The 20,277-nt window shown below is 38.1% G+C and overlaps 1 protein-coding gene across 1 annotated transcript in view; it reads left to right on the top strand.

The window, feature by feature from the left end:
- Positions 1–16,602, top strand: part of LOC137387878 (golgin subfamily A member 4-like) — a 31,156-nt gene extending 14,554 nt beyond the window's left edge. The window contains exons 15-22 of the mRNA XM_068074391.1: positions 440–646; positions 2,932–3,392; positions 5,358–6,650; positions 7,308–7,437; positions 10,485–10,684; positions 11,909–12,187; positions 14,328–14,408; positions 16,033–16,602. Coding sequence (XP_067930492.1) covers positions 440–646; positions 2,932–3,392; positions 5,358–6,650; positions 7,308–7,437; positions 10,485–10,684; positions 11,909–12,187; positions 14,328–14,408; positions 16,033–16,062 — 2,681 coding nt within the window. The 3' untranslated portion in view covers positions 16,063–16,602. The remainder of the gene's footprint in view (positions 1–439; positions 647–2,931; positions 3,393–5,357; positions 6,651–7,307; positions 7,438–10,484; positions 10,685–11,908; positions 12,188–14,327; positions 14,409–16,032) is intronic.
- The last annotated feature ends 3,675 nt before the right edge of the window (positions 16,603–20,277 follow it).

The raw sequence follows: 20,277 nt of genomic DNA, 5'->3' as shown, positions 1-20,277 counted from the left end.
TTGGTACTCTCCATTACTTAGTAGTTTATGTTCAGCTAAGTTAATTGTTGACTAGAGATAAATATATGTTACAGTTACTAATAGTTGAACTGCGCAAATAAGGAGACATTTGTCATGATTACTGAAAGTTGAACTGTGAGTAGAAAGATATATGACACCGTTACTAATAGTTGAACTGTGAGTAGAGAGATATATGACACGGTTACTAATAGTTGAACTGTTAGTAGATAGATATATGACACAGTTACTAATAGTTGAACTGTGAGTAAAGAGATATATGACACAGTTACCAATAGTTGAACTGTGAGTAGAGAGATATATGACACAGTTACTAATAGTTGAACTGTGAGTAGAGAGATATATGACACAGTTACTACTACTTGAACTGCCATTTACTGAGTACTAAATCAAGAGGGCTCATGTGCTTATCCTCTCACAGATGAGTATCAGGGAAAGCTGGATGGTCTGCTATCAAAAATGAATGCTGCTGTTGAAATGGCACAGGGAATGGAGGAAAAGCAAGCGCTTACAGAGGAACAACACCAGAGTGATATTGGAGCTCTTAATAGGGAGTTGGCTGCTCTTGGCAAGCAATCTGAAGAGTCTCAGCAGTCAGTTACTAGTCTGAGGACAGAACTGTTGAAAGGTGAGTGCATATTCTGATGTTTCTTAATTGCACAAACAACCCAAAAAGTTATATGTAAGTAGTTTGGCAGACCAAAGATCAACTATCTTTGTAATCTTGTTTGATATGCTGTGTATATTTATAGTGGAGTTAAAAAGGAATGTGTAGTCACTACTGCTTGCTTCTTCTGGTAGATACTTATTTCTGTACAGATTGTCTTATTTATTATTATAACCAATCTGTCTCAGCAACTTATCCAGCTCATTATTCAGTCACTAGTAAACTGTAAGCTCCATATAGATGTGGATTACCTCATAATGAAATTGTCTACCTGTAGAGGTCCTGGTTGAAGAAAGATTACTGTCATAGAAGTGCAAATCTTTTTACAAAAGATAGTGTTAACCTTATGTTTAGGTGTCTTGTCTTTAGCACCTCGCACGGTTTTATACTGCCTTAGAGCTTTTTCACCATTGAAAGTCATGTGTCCAGAATCATGCTGCCGCTGAGAAAACCTTGATCTACTGTATAGTACTGCAAATAGTACTACTTAAGTTTATTGCTTTTGTTATCGTATGCATTACCAAGTGGTTGCTGTAGTCAGCGATTGTGTTGCAGTTATATGTAGTTTAGTATTTATGCCCTCACATCTTCACATCCTTAAATAGAGCGTCTAAGGAAATTTTGGAAGGTTGATTTCCATATTTTTAAGTAAATGTTGTCAGGAACAAAAAAATGTTTGTCGGAATGTATGTAGATTCGACACAAACACACAGCTATGTAAAGTTGAATACTTACGCACTGCGTAGATTAGATACAATGAATCTCGCCACGGGTTATTATAAAATAACTAGTACGCTGGTCGTTCCGTCCGCCTTGAGTGATCAAGTGTAACAACTATATGCGTAATTATTCCGTGGTGCAGCAAGGTGATTGGGTGGTGCAGTTGGTAGCGTGCTTGACTGAAAATTTGATTATCCAGGTTTGATTCCTATGCAGTGCAATCTTTTTTCCGAATACTTCTAGCTTGGCTTCGGACAGGCTGATGGACACGAGCCTTATTATAGTAAACATTAGTTTGGACGAGTGCACAGCTGCAGGGTATAATACAGTAACAAGTCTCAACTTGTAGTCTTTCAGAGGCTTTCCGTAATTGGTCAGCATGAATCGACAAATAATATTGCAGTTAATTTGATAATCTATAATTTCAGTTTGTGCTGAAGTTTTTTGCGGTCTACAAAAGAAATAAAATATAACAGTTTGTTTCATTCGAACATAACAAGAGATGACGATAATTATTTAAATCTCGCGAGTGAGATTGTATGAATTAGTCTGTTTTAGTGTGTTATATTGAGTAACGCTAATCAGAGAACATGGCAGTGTGCTGTTCTCTTTATAGATCTGTGGTCTGTTAAAAAAAAGGTTTTGCATTCATAGATGTGTTTTGTTTTTGTTTACTGCAGTCATTTAATTAAAGTTGTTCTTTACATATTTTTTTATACTTAAGTAGTTCTGTAGGCATCAGTGAGGTCAGCAGTTGTGCTAGCTGTATATGGGATATACTTCTCATGGTTATTCATTTAAAGCTGAGACGTTCATATCTGTTTTGAGTATACCTAAACATTAAAGATTAACTTAAATAAAATTTTAAATGATTTTAACAAAAATTACCGGTATTTTTCTATCATTTGCGATTGTTTTTTATGTTTGACGTAATTTGACTGCCAGGATGTTTCAAGATTAAAATCAACAAAACTTGATAGCAGTTAAAACGCTCAGATCAAGTGAAGGTGTGATTATAATGTCTATAGTTACAAAGAGACCGACAGAATAGAGACACATAACCCTGCAACCTAAATGGAATAGCTGATATCAACTATTGCAATGATAACAACTAGCGGTGTCATTTCGCACATCTTTTTCTTCTGAGCGCTTTAATCACGATCACGTTTTGTTGATTTTAATCTTAAAAAATCCTGGTAGTCAGATCACTCAAACATCAAAAACAATCGTAAATGATAGAAAAATATCGATATTTGCTGATAAAATATATAGTATAGGTATACAGTATATATATATATATATATATATATATATATATATATATATTAGTAAATATATATTTATATATATTAGTATATATATTTATATATATTTAGTATATATACTAAAATTTTGTGTAAGTTCATCTTTAATGCTCAAATGTGTATTTTACTTTAAATACACTTGTAAAGGAAGTGAACATTTCATTTTCATCAAGTTACCATATCTTTATATCCTATACTACTGGCTTATTATTGTATATACAGCCGAACATTCATTAGAGAAACAGAGGTCAGCACTAGAAGAAACCAATGACAAACTCTATAATACTCAAGCTGAGTTGACCACTAGAACGGGTGAACTGGCAAGCTTACGGAATGATCTGGAAGCTCAATCCGCCGAACTGGTGGAAGTCAAGAATCACTTAGAAGTGAAAACAACAGAACTAGCGAATGTCAAGGATGACGCGGAAACAAAAAACGCTGAACTGGCGGATGTCAAAAATGATCTAACAGGGAAGACGACTGAGCTGTCAGGTGTAAAGGTTGATCTGGAAGCTAAGACGAAAGAATTAGCTGGTGTCAGGGAAGAATTAGCTAGAGCGGAGACCGACCTGGCAGATCAAGAAGGGAAATATGAGTTGTTGAAGGAGAAGGCTCAAAAGAAACTTCATGATTTCAAGAAACAACTTGAAGAAAAAAATATACTTCTTTCATCAGCTGAGCAGGTATCACCCAACATAGGTTATGGATTAGTCTATGAGAAAAGCTTGGCATAAGGGTAAGGGTCAGTAGGTGGGTCAGTTTATGAGTTAGTCTATAGGTCAGTCCTTAGGCTATCTACTCTATAGGTCAGATTATGGCTCAGCACTTAGGTCAGTAATTTATAAGTCAGTTTATAGGTCAGTCTAGTGGTCAGTTCATAGGTTAGTTCAGTAATCAGTTAGTAGGACGATTCATACGTAAGTGTAATGATAACTCCATGCCAGCCAAGAATAGCTGTATCAATCCTTAGCATGCATTTTGCAGTCGATCTAGAAAAACATGATGAAAATCATACAGTCTTCATCCCTTACATTCTGGATAGCATAGACTTAATTATCGCTTAGCATATTGGTGCTGTTTACTTAGTCATTGAGACATTCAGTCTCAGCTCCACAATTGTAATGCCAGACCCTTTAAGATCAGCAGTCCATGTTTATACCCATAAGTTATTTAGTTGCAAGAACGTTCAAATCTTGGTGTTAATGCATATTTCAGGTTTATTTATTTTCATAAACGCACATTTGATTAGCATAGAACGCCTTTTAAAATTAGATTTCTGTAGCATATAATAGGTCAAATTTGTGATGGCCAATCAGAAGTCAGCTAGTCATAAGATGGCCAATCAGAAATCAGTTAGTTATAAGATGGCCAATCAGAAATCAGGTAGCCATAAGATGGCCAATCAGAAATCAGGTAGCCATAAGATGGCCAATCAGAAATTAGTTAGTCATAAGATGGCCAATCAGAAATCAGTTAGGCATAAGATGGCCAATCAGAAATCAGTTAGTCATAAGATGGCCTATCAGAAATTAGTTAGTCATAAGATGTCGTTTGAATGTTAAACATACAGTGCACCCTCAAGATACTATTTTAATCTGTTCCCAGGTCGACACCGTATGGTGAAAAAATTGTATGTAGGGGTATAGAGACCATTGTAATTATATAATGCAAACATCCCCTGGTAAAAATCGTCAAATTTTATACAAGTGGAATATATATAAAAAATTAGTAACAAAATAGTATGTTAACCTTAATAACCGTAGTTACCTACAGTAACTTGAGTGTATTTATTGGTTATGATCTGCATTACATTGTAAGGTTGCAATGTGCTAGTTGCAGTACGTACCTTAGAGAGTTCTTACCTTCAAGACAGACGTACGCATAACATTAACTTTGAATTCACTTTAAATAAGTTTAGCTTACTAAACACACACACTTAAAGCTGAGCTTTAGTATGTATTTTCAACTATTTTACTGAATTTCAACTTTTATTACTAAAATTTTATCACCGATTAGTTTCTGGCTCCGTTTTCAATATAATGTTAGAAGATCTCATTAAAACCTTTTTTAACCTAATTCGGCAAGAAAGCCTGAACGATGTTTTCGTAATGAAGTGGTTTTTTGTTAGCAGGTTGAAAGAAATTGTCTGACCACTGACTTTCTGTTTGAAGGGATCACAACTGCAACGTTGCTACTGGTTTTAAAGGGAAAATATTACCGTTTTACACACGAGAATTGCTGAACTGAGAGAAATCGGTCATCGTTTCTTTTTCAGATGTTTTGAAAATGTTTTCGGCGAACAGTATTTCAGCGTCTTTGTTATTTTGACGTACAATAAGCACACCGACTGCCAAATTTGAACTCGTAGAAAATTTTGTTGAATTCTTATGGTGAAATAAAATTCGTATGGTGAGGTGAAAAAATCATCATGTTCCACTTCGTCAGGTGAAAAAATCGTATATCAGGGTAATCGTAACCTAAGGGTGCACTGTATTCTAAATTAACCTGAAGTTAAACTTGCTATGCATTTTGCTTTTACTTTACAGCCAATAGTTGATAATGGAATCATTGACTTGCTAGAGAATTGCTGAAAATTATGTGTTGAATTGTCTAGCCACATCAAATAACAAGTTGTCGGCCATTTTTAGGGGCAAGATGCCGCTGTCACTTCCTTGAAGGAGACTTACGAGCAGCGAGAGAAAGCTCTCGAGGATAAAATAGAGTCTGAGCAAGAGCAGTTTAAAACTTCACTCGGAGAGATTCAGGTAAAGTTAGATTCTTCAAACTCAGAGTTGGAGAAGGTTAGAAATGAACGAGTCTCTTTGCAAGAGAGACTGGAGGCAGTACATGAGGAATTGATTGACCTTAAGGCACAAGTCTCTCAGCACGAAACTGAGCGAAGCTCTTTGATGGAAGAGACCGAGAAAGAGAGCAACCAAGTGCAAGAACTCAAGTCTGAGCTTACAAATAGTCAAAAGGTACGCGAGACTCTTAATCAAAAGTTAATTACAGTAACAGAACAATCCCAAGCGTCTGCTAGCAGAATTGATGAGTATCAGCGAGCAAACGAAGAACTCAGGGTGAAATGTGAGCAGTTAGAATGCGCTCAGCAAAGTACTCTAGATGAGCTACACTCTCTTCGGGTCGAGCACACGACGCTCCTACACAGCTCTGATATCAGCGACCAAGAGAGGGCGTCAACTGAGGCCAAGTTTACTGAGCTAGAGACAAAGTTGCTCGCCAGTGAGGTGAAGCTCGAGTCCGCGCAGAGTGAGCTTGAGGCAGTCAAATCTGAGCTGACTGAAGCTAAAGAGACACAGCTAGTGCTCGAACAATCACATTCCGAAAAACTTTCCAGTCTAGTCCAAAGCCATAGTCTGCAGGTGGCAGAGCTGGAGGAGACGTCCTCAAATAAGCTAAAAGAATGGGAAAACAAGGTGAAAAGTAGGATGTCTCAATTAAAAACACAAAATATTGACAAATCTAAAATCATAGAGGAGTTAAATGAGAAACTGACAGTAACTAAAGACGAGTTAGTTGATAGCAACACTGAGTTAAAGACGTTAAGATCATCGGTCGAGTCTCAGGAGCACCAGGCAGCTGAATTCGTAAAAGAAATGGAAGCGTTGCGATTGCTCAACGATCAGCTGAAGGTCGAGAAAGAGCAGCATTTATTTGAGAAGTCAGCTGAATTGGCAACTTCGCAAGCGCAGCTTGAGGACCTGCGTACAAAAATGGATTCCATGATGGCTTCGCACTCGCAGGAGCTGGAAGCCGCTAGCGTCGCACACCAATCAGAGATAAGTGCTCTCGCAGACACCGTCAAGAGACTCGAAGAAAAGGTTAATCATGAGAAAGATTTAGCGGAGGAACTACAATTAGAGGTAAATGCACTGAGGTCTAAAGTTGTGGATGAGGATGGACAACAACAACTTATGCAGGTAAGTAGTTTGCCGTTTACTTCTTCTGTAACAATAAATTCAACTCTGCCATCTCATCCTGCTTTGAGCAAACTTCATTTGTTTTTATTGAGCTGGTAGGCTATGGAGTAGAGACAATGTATTATTATTATTGATTTAGTCATTAATTTGTGGATAATTTATCCTAAATAATTTGACCTAGCTTGGCCAGATGTACATGTAGGTGATCAACAGCTTTGCCACAGAGCTATGCAAAACATTGAAGTATGCGTCACTAGCATCTAAGCCTATCTGTACCACTAGCTACAGTCATACGCTACTGTCATACGCTATTATCATTTGCTACTGTCATACGCTACTGTCACACGCTACTGTCATACACTACTGTCATACGCTGCTGTCATACGCTGCTGTCATACGCTACTGTCATACGCTACTGTCATACGCTACTATCATACGCTACTGTCATACGCTACTGTCATACGCTACTGTCATACGCTACTGTCATACGCTACTGTCATACGCTACTGTCATACGCTACTGTCATACGCTACTGTCATACGCTACTGTCATACGCTACTGTCATACGCTACTGTCATACGCTACTGTCATACGCTACTGTCATACGCTACTATCATACGCTACTGTCATACATACACTACTGTCACTCATCTTCAGAAACATCAAGATGAGCTAGAGATGGTGAGAGCCGAGCATAGATCAGAGATCAGCCAGCTTTGGAAAGAGACAGAGCGGAAGATGAAGGAAAAAGATGAAGAATTTCAGAGAGTCTTTGCAGATGCATATGGTTAGTTGTGGCCCCCATCTTAAGCCTGGTGCAAATACGTAGATTTTACCATCATTGTGTCATTGTCTGACAAGGTGTAGAAAAGTCGGATAAACCTTGTAGCTGAATATTCAAGGCTGTTTTAAAACGAATGAGGTGATGACTGATTTTTACATACATTCAAAATGAAGAATGTAAATTTTAACCGATTTGAAATTTTGCTAGGAGCAGGAATGTAAAATTAAATGGTGCAATAGCTCTTCCTAGAAGCACCAATTGGAGACAAACAGAGTAATCCTGCTCTTTTACACGAACACAAACACATTTCAGTTGCATATATATAGCTCTAGGTAGCATATATATAGCTCTAGGTAGCATATATATAGCTCTAGGTAGCATATATAGCTTTATGTAGCATATATGTAGCTCTAGGTAGCATATATATAGCTTTAGGTAGAATATATGTAGCTCTAGGTAGCATAAATATAACTCTAGATAGCATATACACAGCTATAGATAGCATATATATAGCTCTAAATAGCATATATATACCTCTAGGTAGAATATATATAGCTCTAGGTAGAATATATATAGCTCTAAGAAGTATATATATAGCTCTTGGTATAATATGTATGTACTGGTAGCATGTTTAATATATATTAAAATGCAGATTGCAAATATTCTTGATTGTGTGTAGTTTTTTTGTCATATTCAGTACAAATATTCAGTATTCAGTTAAAGACAATTGTTAAGTTTAGCGGTATAAATGGGTTTTCAGGATAAACATGAGTCATGAGATTTTTTAAAAGAATCAACTTGTTTTGAATATAAACATGGAGATGAAAAGAGTAGCAAGGCACAAACTAAATGCTGACAGCATAGTAACGGGACAAGAGACACTGCTGACAACATACTACCAAGACAAGAGACACTGCTGACAACATAGTACCAAGACAAGAGATAATGCTGACAACATACTACCAAGACAAGGGACACTGCTGACAACATACTACCAAGACAAGAGACACTGCTGACAACATACTACCAAGACAAGAGACACTGCTGACAACATACTACCAAGACAAGAGACAATGCTGACAACATACTACCAAGACAAGAGACACTGCTGACAACATACTACCAAGACAAGAGACAATGCTGACAACATAGTACCAAGACAAGAGACAATGCTGACAACATACTACCAAGACAAGAGACAATGCTGACAACATAGTACCAAGACAAGAGACAATGCTGACAACATAGTACCAAGACAAGAGACAATGCTGACAACATACTACCAAGACAAGAGACAATGCTGACAACATACTACCAAGACAAGAGACACTGCTGACAACATACTACCATGACAAGAGACACTGCTGACAACATACTACCAAGACAAGAGATAATGCTGACAACATACTACCACGACAAGATACAATGCTGACAACATACTACCAAGACAAGAGACAATGCTGACAGCATACTACCAAGACAAGGGACACTGCTGACAACACACTACCAAGACAAGAGGCAATGCTGACAACATAGTACCAAGACAAGAGACAATGCTGACAACATAGTACCATGACAAGAGACACTGCTGACAACATACTACCAAGACAAGAGATAATGCTGACAACATACTACCACGACAAGATACAATGCTGACAACATACTACCAAGACAAGAGACAATGCTGACAGCATACTACCAAGACAAGGGACACTGCTGACAACACACTACCAAGACAAGAGGCAATGCTGACAACATAGTACCAAGACAAGAGACAATGCTGACAACATAGTACCAAGACAAGAGACACTGCTGACAACATACTACCAAGACAAGAGACAATGCTGACAACATAGTACCAAGACAAGAGACAATGCTGACAACATACTACCAAGACAAGAGACACTGCTGACAACATACTACCAAGACAAGAGACAATGCTGACAACATACTACCAAGACAAGAGACAATGCTGACAACATAGTAACAAGACAAGAGACACTGCTGACAACATAGTACCAAGACAAGAGATAATGCTGACAACATAGTAAGGAGGCAAGAGATAATGCTGACAACATAGTAACAAGACAATAGACAATACTGACACACTAATGTGACAAGAGACTGCAAAATCTTCAACAACTCTGATTGTCTGGCAGTAAACTCATAAATAGCTGATGAATAAATAACAGCAGAAAAATTAGCCGACAGACAAACCGATGTTATGTCTTTGTAAGACTAAACATTGCATAACATAAGAAACAATCCTGAAGTGCTGAAGTGCTTAGCATGTTAAACCTATATTGAGGGTGACACTAACACGCGTTTACAAGTTGAGAGAGGTGAGCGAGATGCTTGGAGATGAAATCAACCTTTTCTGTGGCTTGGCTCTGCTTGATCAATCTCTCACATGGCTGCCCAAGTTTGGCTATTTGTGCTTTATCACTGCACAACGTCTTAAGTATTCTTGTATTGTTGCTGAAGCTTTTTAGCATAGACTTCGTCATGGCCTTCAAATATTGACATAAAATATGTGTGAGATAAAACCAGACGACCTGTTTCACGCCTAGTGTCTCCTGCTCTTTGTACAACTAATGTCTGATGCTAAAACCATTCACACAATTTAATATTCATTAATAATTTTAACAACATACCATATATGGTGGTAGACCAATTGTCTCATAGCAGGGTTACTCATGCTGATTCATTTCAGATAAAGATCTGTTATCTTTATATGCATAAAAAATATATATTATTCAATATGGATTATGTACATTTGTTTTAAAAGTTACAGAGCACAAAGAACACCCTTGCTTCTTGTCATTGAATTTGACAGCTTCACTCACCACAAATGCAAATTTACAGCAACAATTTACAAATTTACATGATGATAAATAATGTTTGTTCATACCATTTATTATTACAGAACAGTAATACTTATTAAGAACAGTAATACTTATTAAGAACAGTAATACTTATTAAGAACAGTAATACTTATTAAGAACAGTAATCCTAAACATATACCGTTCTTTAAATGCCCATTGTTTTAGCTAAGAGTGAGGCAGAAGATAAGGCTGCTGCCGATGAGATAGAGAGGTTGCATGGGCTGCTGGCGAGTCACAATCCTGATACTGAGAGGCTATTGGCTGACAAGGACAAACACTTGCATGAGGTTGTCAATGAATACGAAGAGAAGCTGTCTTCAGCCAATGAGCTCTTGAGGCAGCGAGAGACAGAGCTCCTAGCTCAGGTATCTTGGTTAGCTAGTCAGCCAGCAATGATTTGGTCTCAAAATCGTTACCAGCAGAGCTTCATCTATTGCTATGCAGTTTCCTAGTAGATATTTTTTTAATCTTTATAGTGAGAAAGCTGCATCCATTAAGAATTGTTTTTTAAATCTGATAGATTTCAAGAAGTTTTTGTATCCTCATCTTGAGTAAGGTTTGACTGAGCAAGTGCTGGTGTGAAATCGGTTGAAACATGTGGAAGCCTGATGACTCCGAATTCACCACCATTGTTAACTGGTCAGGTGTACATCAGTCATACTAGCCTGTCTTGACAAACTGTTGTTTTTTGCGGAGTTGTCCCCCCCCCCCCCCCGTCGAGCGGGCGAGCAACACAACAGCTTGTCACAAAACGTACTGCACCTGATGCATCAGCTGCACTGAAAGGGAGTTGTTCTCTTCTATCTATGCGACTTGGCTGCGATGTAATGGCCGTCGCTCCATTGGTAATCATAACAGATTTCGCGCAAAAATATATGTAGAAAAAAATAAGATCACAACGTTTAACCAAAGACCAGTTTCTGTTGTAAACATTAGTAAAACTTAAGAATAGAATAAATTGAAAATAAAATCCATAAGAACAAATAAAACTAACTGATACAAAAATAGAAATAAAACTGACTGAGCGCACAAATAACGACATGTTTAGTCGCTGTTGTTACCTAAGTTCTCAGGTTTTACTAAAGTTTACCGCAGAGACTGGTCGCTGGTTAAACGTTGTAATCTTATTTTTTTCTACATAAATTTTTGCACCAAGTTTGTTATGATTACCAATGGAGCGACCGACATAACATCGCAATCGAGCCGCATAGACGGAAGAGAACCACTCCCTATAAGTGCAGCTGATGCATCAGGTGCAGTACGTCTTGTGACAAGCTGTTGTGTTGCGAGCCTGCTCGACGGGGGGACAACTTCGCAACAACGACAGTTGGTCATACCATGACAGGCTGCAGTCATACCTACTGGCAAAAACAAAATAACCTCATGGCTTGCGGTTGTCTTCTGGTTTCTCTTTTGTCTGTGAATGGTCAGCTTCAATACTTACTGTTTCTCTTAGTTTATCGCCAGTATGTCCATGGTCAGCTTCAAAACTTGATACCCTGTTAACATAAACTTTGACTATCGCTGTTTAGTCTGGGATAAAAGCTTATTTTACAATAGAAAGTAACTTTATTGATTTGCATCTGCAGATTGGACTGCTGCAAGAGAACATAACCTTTAGCAAGTCAGCAAGCGAAAGCCCGCAGGGGAGCCCATCTTATTCATCTCATATGTCATCTGCCTCCACTCCAGTTCCTAGGGCTAAAAAGGCTGTGCATTTCAAAGATGAAATGCACACAGTAGAGCTTGATACTAGCCATAGCCCAGTTTCCATCGGCAATCATTCAAGTACGGTGCTGGCAGAGCCCACAGAACTTGAGTACCTTAGGAACATTTTGTATGACTACATGATGGGAACGGAAACCCAGGTATGTCTTCTTGGTGACTAGACAATCATCATCATTCCTTCCGCTGCTGGAATGAGCCAGCGCCTTTTTGTTGAAGCTGCATATTTTAGGCAGCAAAGCTACAAACACTCTAAATTTCCAATCTATATATATACGTATTTATAGATATACTGTATATACTATATCGATATATAGTATACGTATTTATCAAAGTTTGTGTGTGTATTCGTGTATTCGCTTTTGGATGTGATTGTTCAGCTATAGCTATTATTTTAGCACTGCGCCCACACGTTACGATGCCCCTGCTAAGAAATATTTTTCTTAAAGTTCAATTACTATATCTGGGGTCCAGGCAAATTCTTCTCACGCGGACAATTATATTTTCTTTGTTGGAAGAGCCTCGACATTCTCTCTCCGTTTGGTCAGACAGACAGTCTGATATCTCATTTTTACACTTGTACCAGTATTGCGAGTTACCAGTATCGAGAAGCACTCTATCACTGTGCCATACAAGACGTAATGATCCAAGACGTTATCATATTCGATATACTGTAACGACACGCTAAATATTTTAGCATCGCACCCACACGTCACGATGCCCCTGTTAAGAAATTCTGTTCATAAGGTTCAATTACTATATATGGTGTCAAGGCCAATTCTTCTCACGCGGACATTTATAGGACGAGCTTCGACATTCTCTCTCCGTTTGGTCAGACAGAGACAGTACGTCATTTTTACATTTGTACCAGTATCGAGAGGTACCAGAATCGCCGTATTCAATGTTTTGATGGATAGCTTCTGGTGGAACAGTAACCTTTTTCATACACACACACACTTCTATGCAAGAATTGTTATTATTATTTCAACATATTCAGGATTTTTATTTTGTTTTCTCAGTTCGTATTAATTGTATCATTACCGAATCATCTTTTATCGTAATCATAGCAAAACAGACTTAATTTAGCTATTATTTGCCAATAATTTCACATTTACATTTGAACACTTTTATAGTTGTTTTATTTTGTTTCTTAATTTATTTGTCCTGCAAAAAACATTTTCCTCATAATATGAAGTTTGAATGTTACAGTTGTTTGGCAAAGTTTGAAAACCTTTACAGTTGTTTTTATTTTTTTCTAAATTATTTCAACTACACAAAACATTTTTCTCATGATATTTAGTTTGAAAGTTAGAATGGCAAATGTTGTTATATGTTAAGTACAAATCAATTTTCTGTCCAAAGGCTTTTTTATTACCCGGGCAATGCCGGGTAGCACAGCTAGTACTTTAATAAATACACACAAATTCTTTAAACTCATTTATGCAGAGTGCAGCTGTTGCCCATTGGTCTACAACGCTTGACCTGTAAGCAATAGACCTAGTGACCCTATGACCTAGTGGTCTATTGGTCTACAACGCTTGACCTGTAAGCAATAGACCTAGTGACCCTATGACCTAGTGACCCTATGACCTAGTGGTCTATTGGTCTACAACGCTTGACCTGTAAGCAATAGACCTAGTGACCCTATGACCTAGTGACCCTATGACCTAGTGGTCTATTGGTCTACAACGCTTGACCTGTAAGCAATAGACCTAGTGACCCTATGACCTAGTGACCCTATGACCTAGTGGTCTATTGGTCTACAACGCTTGACCTGTAAGCAATAGACCTAGTGACCCTATGACCTAGTGACCCTATGACCTAGTTGCCTATTGGTCTACAACGCTTGACCTGTAAGCAACAGGTTGGGGTCCAATTCCTAAAAAGGTCACTGGTGCTGACCAGAATGACATCCAACCTTAAATTGCTCTCTGACAAATTGATTCTGACATGTATCCAGTCGTCCGAGGTTTCCTTGCCACTGGACTCAGACATGTTGCAAGATTATGCAGCCATTGTTTGTGCAACACGGCTCTTTAAAAAAACATAAATAGCTTCTGCAGACATCATATATCATATCATCCGTGCAGATACAGGAAGTCTGCACATCGTTTGTCTTTCCTCATCTTACTATCACCTTTTGGTCTTTGAAATAAATTTATCTGTATGTATTCTTTTGCCTTTCTCTTCATTTATATGATATTCTGACATCTGTTACTCTTCCTGTTAATGCGTAGTGGTTTGTCCCTTACGTTCAGATTCATGAAACTATTTCACTTTCAGACACTGGCTAAGGTTATCACTTCAGTCATGAAGTTCTCCAAAGAGCAAACCAGTAATGTCTTATCTAAGGAGAAACGTAAAGTAAGTCTGATATCTCTCTTCCACTCTGAACACTTCATTGGTTTGTTTCATATGACTATGATGAGCCTGTATTGTCACTGTTCCTTATCTGAATACATGGTGCTCTTGTCAAGCTGCTTACTGATCAATCCATCAGTCAGCCCATGAGCAGTTTATGGGTGGGTCCGAGGCATAGACCTATTAACTATACTCAGATTAATATGTATAGTTAATATGTATAGTTAATAGGTCTATGGTCTGAGGTCCCACCATCTCTCCGTAGCTCAATGTTTTTAGTGAGAAAGCATCATTTCTTAGCTTAAAGCCACATTGTCACTGTGGGGCTGTCAATAAATGCATCAGCATCTGCACTAGTATAAAAGCTCACTCAACAGAATCCTTGTCAGTTGTATACTTGCTGTTTGCCCTCTGCTCGCTGATCAAGGAAAATTTTCTCACCTCCATCAGTAAAGTTTCGTTATTTATAGTCATCTTGCTTTGACCATCTGTACTGTTCAGTATTTAATATTGTGCTCGTACCTTGCGGAAGTTTTGGTGTATAAATTAGAGAAATTTTAGCGCATGGATTTGAGACTTACAGACCTACTGCTAGCGGATATATAATTTTACTTATACATACTTGTAGGTCTAGTCCATGTATTTGTTTTACAATTGTTACTCTTTAAGTTACTTCTTACTAAATAAGACGTACACCTGATCTCACTCTTATGGTAATAACTATTGCCATTGTGTTGGTAAAGACTCTTTTATGGAAAACCCCTTTTAGTTAGCTTATTAATATCTATCATACCTTATTAGCAAATGGTGTGAATGCAAGTATTCACTTGGAGTTGTTCTCTTTTCACATCAGTCTGTAGTCTTCTTAGTCAGTATTGATGTTATGTGATGCATGTTGCAGGATGTGGTGTGCATGTTGCAGGATGTGGTGTGCATGTTGCAGGATGTGGTGTGCATGCTGCAGGATGTGGTGTGCATGCTGCAGGATGTGGTGTGCACGCTGCAGGATGTGGTGTGCACGCTGCAGGATGTGGTGTGCACGCTGCAGGATGTGGTGTGCACACTGCAGGATGTGGTGTGCATGCTGCAGGATGTTGTGTGCATGCTGGAGGATGTGGTGTGCACGCTGCAGGATGTGGTGTGAATGTTGCAGGATGTGATGCATATGTTGCAGGATGTGGTGTGCATGTTGTAATCAAAAAGGTTTCTGTTAGCTTGGTCTACACAATCGCTATATCATGACAGTTTCGTCAGCAGCCATTTATTTTTCATTGTGAATGCATAAAAAATATTTTCGTTTTTATTGCACTCATATGAGTCAGTATATAATAACCGTGGTATAATCTGGCAATAATAAACGCTGTATTGATCCAATTTAAGCTTTCTCAATTGCCAAATATATAGCAACATACTGTGTAGACCTGCCAACTCTGGCTGCACTTTATTATTACCTGGCAGCACTTGAGTGTTACTTGACACTACTTGATTGTTACCTGGTAGGATTTGATGGTTACTTAGCAGCACTCGGTTGTTACTGGGCAGCACTTGACTTTCAATTGCTAGCTAATATTTTGTTGTCCCAATTCGAGCTAATGCACTTTGATCAGCTTCTGTCGATTCCATGCAGGCAACTGGTGGCTGGCTCTCTGGGAGTTGAGGATTGTCTTTACTTCGTGTCACTCTCTGTTTCTAGTGAAGGCAATGGATGAGTGTCCTGTAGCCTTTCTGGAGCCTCGGTAATGAACTTAGGCTACCCCCTGTCCCTGTGACTGTCTATTATGCACGCTTGTGATTTCGCTAAAATTATTAATTTTATTAAAATTCTGGAATCTGTTCACTGAATGCATTTTTTTCAATTAATGTTGTTGCATAGGGCTTGTCTCCTCAGATTATCACCACTGTCACTATAGCAACTAGTATCCCATGTCTTCTTTTACCACCTCTTGTGGGTATTTATATTTGGACATTTCCACCAGCTGCTCTTTTCGGCAACCTATAGCGCTTACTTTTCTCTTAATTCAAGTTGAAATTTATGCACTCACAGTAAATGCTCTCACGGTGTCCAACTTACTGTTCCTTGGTTAATTATTTGCAACTTTACAGTAGTTGATTTTATCTCTATGGCTCATGCTAATAACTCTTTATTTATTGTCCAAAATATTTTGCTAATTTTATTTAAATTAGTACCGTAATAAAACATTATGGTATAACCTGTGCCTATGTCATGTCTATGATATGTTCCGTCTATTATTATGGTATAACCTGTTGAGGATATGTTCCATCTATTATTTGAATGAGCCACCAGTTGGGATGGGATGGGCTAAGTAACCCTGCGCAAGGAATTTGTGATGAACACATCATCAACATGTAATCAAGATGTTTTTGTATACCAAATGTTGCTCTTCACTCATATCAATAGAGATGATGAGTTGTTATTTCAATATAAAAGCTCAGCCTGATGCTAACCTTTGGTGAGCTTCATTTGCAATTTTGATTGTAACATGATAATGAAATATCAACTTCTGTTACAACACTTTGAGAAGATGAACATTCAGGTTTGTAGAGCAGGTCTTTGCTATTGTGGCAGATAAACATAGTGCTGCCCTGCAATCGGGTTGCTCTACAGTTGCATTGCTTTGTGCTAAAACTGCGCTGCACACAATTAACTCAAAATAGTGTTGAGTTTCAAATGGCATTTATAAACAAATGAAAACCAAATGCTAAGCATCCACTTGTGTGCATTGTAGGGTTTTCTGTCCACTATAATACCATTGTCACATATATTGTAGGAATTGAACTGTCCATGTTTCCAGATTATGTCTGCTACCTATACTGTAGCACTATGTCCTCTACCTATATTGTAGCACTATGTCCACTACCTGTATTGTAGAACTATGTCCACTACCTATACTGTAGAACTATGTCCACTACCTATACTGTAGCACTATGTCCGTTACCTATATTGTAGCACTATGTCCACTACCTGTACTGTAGAACTATGTCCACTACCTATACTGTAGCACTATATCCACTACCTATACTGTAGCACTATGTTCACTACCTACACTGTAGAACTATGTCCACTACCTATACTGTAGCACTATATCCACTACCTATACTGTAGCACTATGTTCACTACCTATACTGTAGCACTATGTTCACTACCTATACTGTAGCACTATGTTCACTACCTATACTGTATAACTATGTCCACTACCTGTACTGTAGAACTATGTCCACTACCTATACTGTAGCACTATATCCACTACCTATACTGTAGCACTATGTTCACTACCTACACTGTAGAACTATGTCCACTACCTATACTGTAGCACTATGTTCACTACCTATATTGTAGTACTATGTCCACTACCTGTACTGTAGAACTATGTCCACTACCTATACTGTAGCACTATGTTCACTACCTATACTGTAGCACTATGTTCACTACCTATACTGTATAACTATGTCCACTACCTATACTGTAGAACTATGTCCACTACCTATATTGTAGCACTATGTCCACTACCTATACTGTAGCACTATGTCCACTACCTGTACTGTAGAACTATGTCCACTACCTATACTGTAGCACTATGTTCACTACCTATACTGTAGCACTATGTTCACTACCTATACTGTATAACTATGTCCACTACCTATACTGTAGAACTATGTCCACTACCTATATTGTAGCACTATGTCCACTACCTATACTGTAGAACTATGTCCACTACCTATACTGTAGAACTATGTCCACTACCTATATTGTAGCACTATGTTCACTACCTATACTGTTAAACTTATAGTATATAATTCTATGCTTTACTTTATGCATTACTCTATGCTCTGTATAACTCTATGTACTACTGCTCATGTTGTGTTACATTCATATTCATTAGAGTGGTTGCTCTTCCTCTATCCCCCCTAAGGCTATGAAGGTACAGTTTAATTACAATACTCCGAGGGTGGTAGATGTAGTTAAAATTAATACTCTTATTATGATTGCACCCTCGGGATGTGATTCGCTTTTGGAAGCCTCGCTATTCTTAGGTGTACGCAGACCAGCTCAACTAGCTGCAAGAATTGGACAAAATGCAGCACACTGGCCTTTCTGTTCAGTTTCATTCGTGTTTTAAACTTAGAATTTGACAACAGAATGCGGTACAAAACGTTCTAAAGAGAGCTAAGGTATATGCAGTCAATTAGGGATACTATCCCGAGAGGTCTATCTGAAATACATATATACAGCTGTACACACAGAACCTGGCATAGGTGTGGGAACTGCAAGACGCCAACAACATGTTTTATATTCCTGATTTATTCAGCCGTAAAATGCAGTCTCAACATTTGAGATTGCATCTTGTGGATTAAAATAATGTTTTTATTGCATTGCGCTGGCAAGCAGAATATTTTGTGAAATTATTTTCATGTAGTGAAATAATTAAATTCTTACAAGGTATGAATTATCTGCTTACTTCCATTTGATAAGCTATATCAGAAGGAGACGATCCTGAATGCTATTGTCACTTACCTCCCATTGTTCTTAATGATGATTGCATAGATAAAATGTTGCTGTGATTTCCTAAGGGAAAACTCCTAAATTGGTGTCGAATTAGAATTTATATCCTCGAGTAGCATAGGGAGCTGACAGAATAAAGCTGACAACAAATGGTTAAGCAATTGAATGAGCGAACTCTCCCTTACTCAACGCTGTCGGAGTTGTCATTGCTTCGGTATACACAGGACGTTTTTGTGCTTCTATATTCCTCAATGGTAAGTGAAGCTTTCAATACAAGTACTGTAGTTAGTTTAGCTGTAAGGCAGTAACTCGTCACTCCAAGTAGTGGTTGATCTAGTCAAGTTCCTATAACTACTGAAATAACCAATCATAAACAATGGTACTTCTGAACCCGCATTTGCTGTGAAGCGTTTATAACTAGCACTGCATTTGCGTTACTCCCAAACCATTGTCTTACAGCTATATTTTTTTTTTCAATGTAAGTATGTCGTATGTCCTTCTGCATTCCGGCTATAGCTATTAAAATCTTGGAATAAAGAGTCCGTACCGAAAAAGATTTGATGTTGAGCCCACCAGTTCACAAATCCGGCACCGTTCCAATTAGGCCACAGAGAATGATTTGTTAGCTGATATATGTTGCTATATGGGAGCAAATACCCAACGGCTTTGCGTACTACGCAGGGTCATAGCATAATGTCACAAGAAGCTGACAGCTCTCAATTTATCCATTGGCACTGTACCAGGCTAATAGCAAGTTGCAGGCAGCTCTCATTACTTCTCCTTGTTTATATGCTGATTTTTAATACCCGGACAATGCCATGAAGCACGGCTAGTTTGCTATAAATAGAAATTTCAGTGTTTGTCATTTGTATGTCCAGTAATAGCAATAAAGTTTAAGAACGAAAATCGACTTTGCACGGGATTTAAACTTGGAACCTCCAGTTTTGCAGACAGGCGTACTATCTATTGGACTACACATCCAACTGGCCATACTAGTTAATAATTGTGTATATACTCATTACACTGGTTAAAATATGCACGCTTGAAGCGCTTGCAAAAAAACTATTAGTTACTACTAGCACATTTGAAGATCATGGTTGCGTAAAGGATCATGGTGCATAATGTAACAATTACAAGCTGGCTTTACGGCTCTTATTATAGTAAAGATTTAGATTAGCTTAAGTTACTAGCTTAAGTTATTTAAATTTATTAGGTGAAAAAGCTTAGCTATATAACTGTGCCACGGCGCGCACAATCGATAATCGAGGGACAGCAAGTTGGAAAATTTTACTTAGTGAATTTTAGTTTACTGGTAATTTTAGGCATTATTTCACTTGACCTTCAACTCGA

This window comes from Watersipora subatra, chromosome 2, assembly GCF_963576615.1.
Source record: "Watersipora subatra chromosome 2, tzWatSuba1.1, whole genome shotgun sequence".
In the NCBI taxonomy this organism is placed as follows: Eukaryota; Metazoa; Bryozoa; class Gymnolaemata; order Cheilostomatida; family Watersiporidae; genus Watersipora; species Watersipora subatra.
The sequence above is the reverse complement of the archived record's forward strand: the minus strand, read 5'-3'. Positions and strand labels throughout refer to the sequence as shown.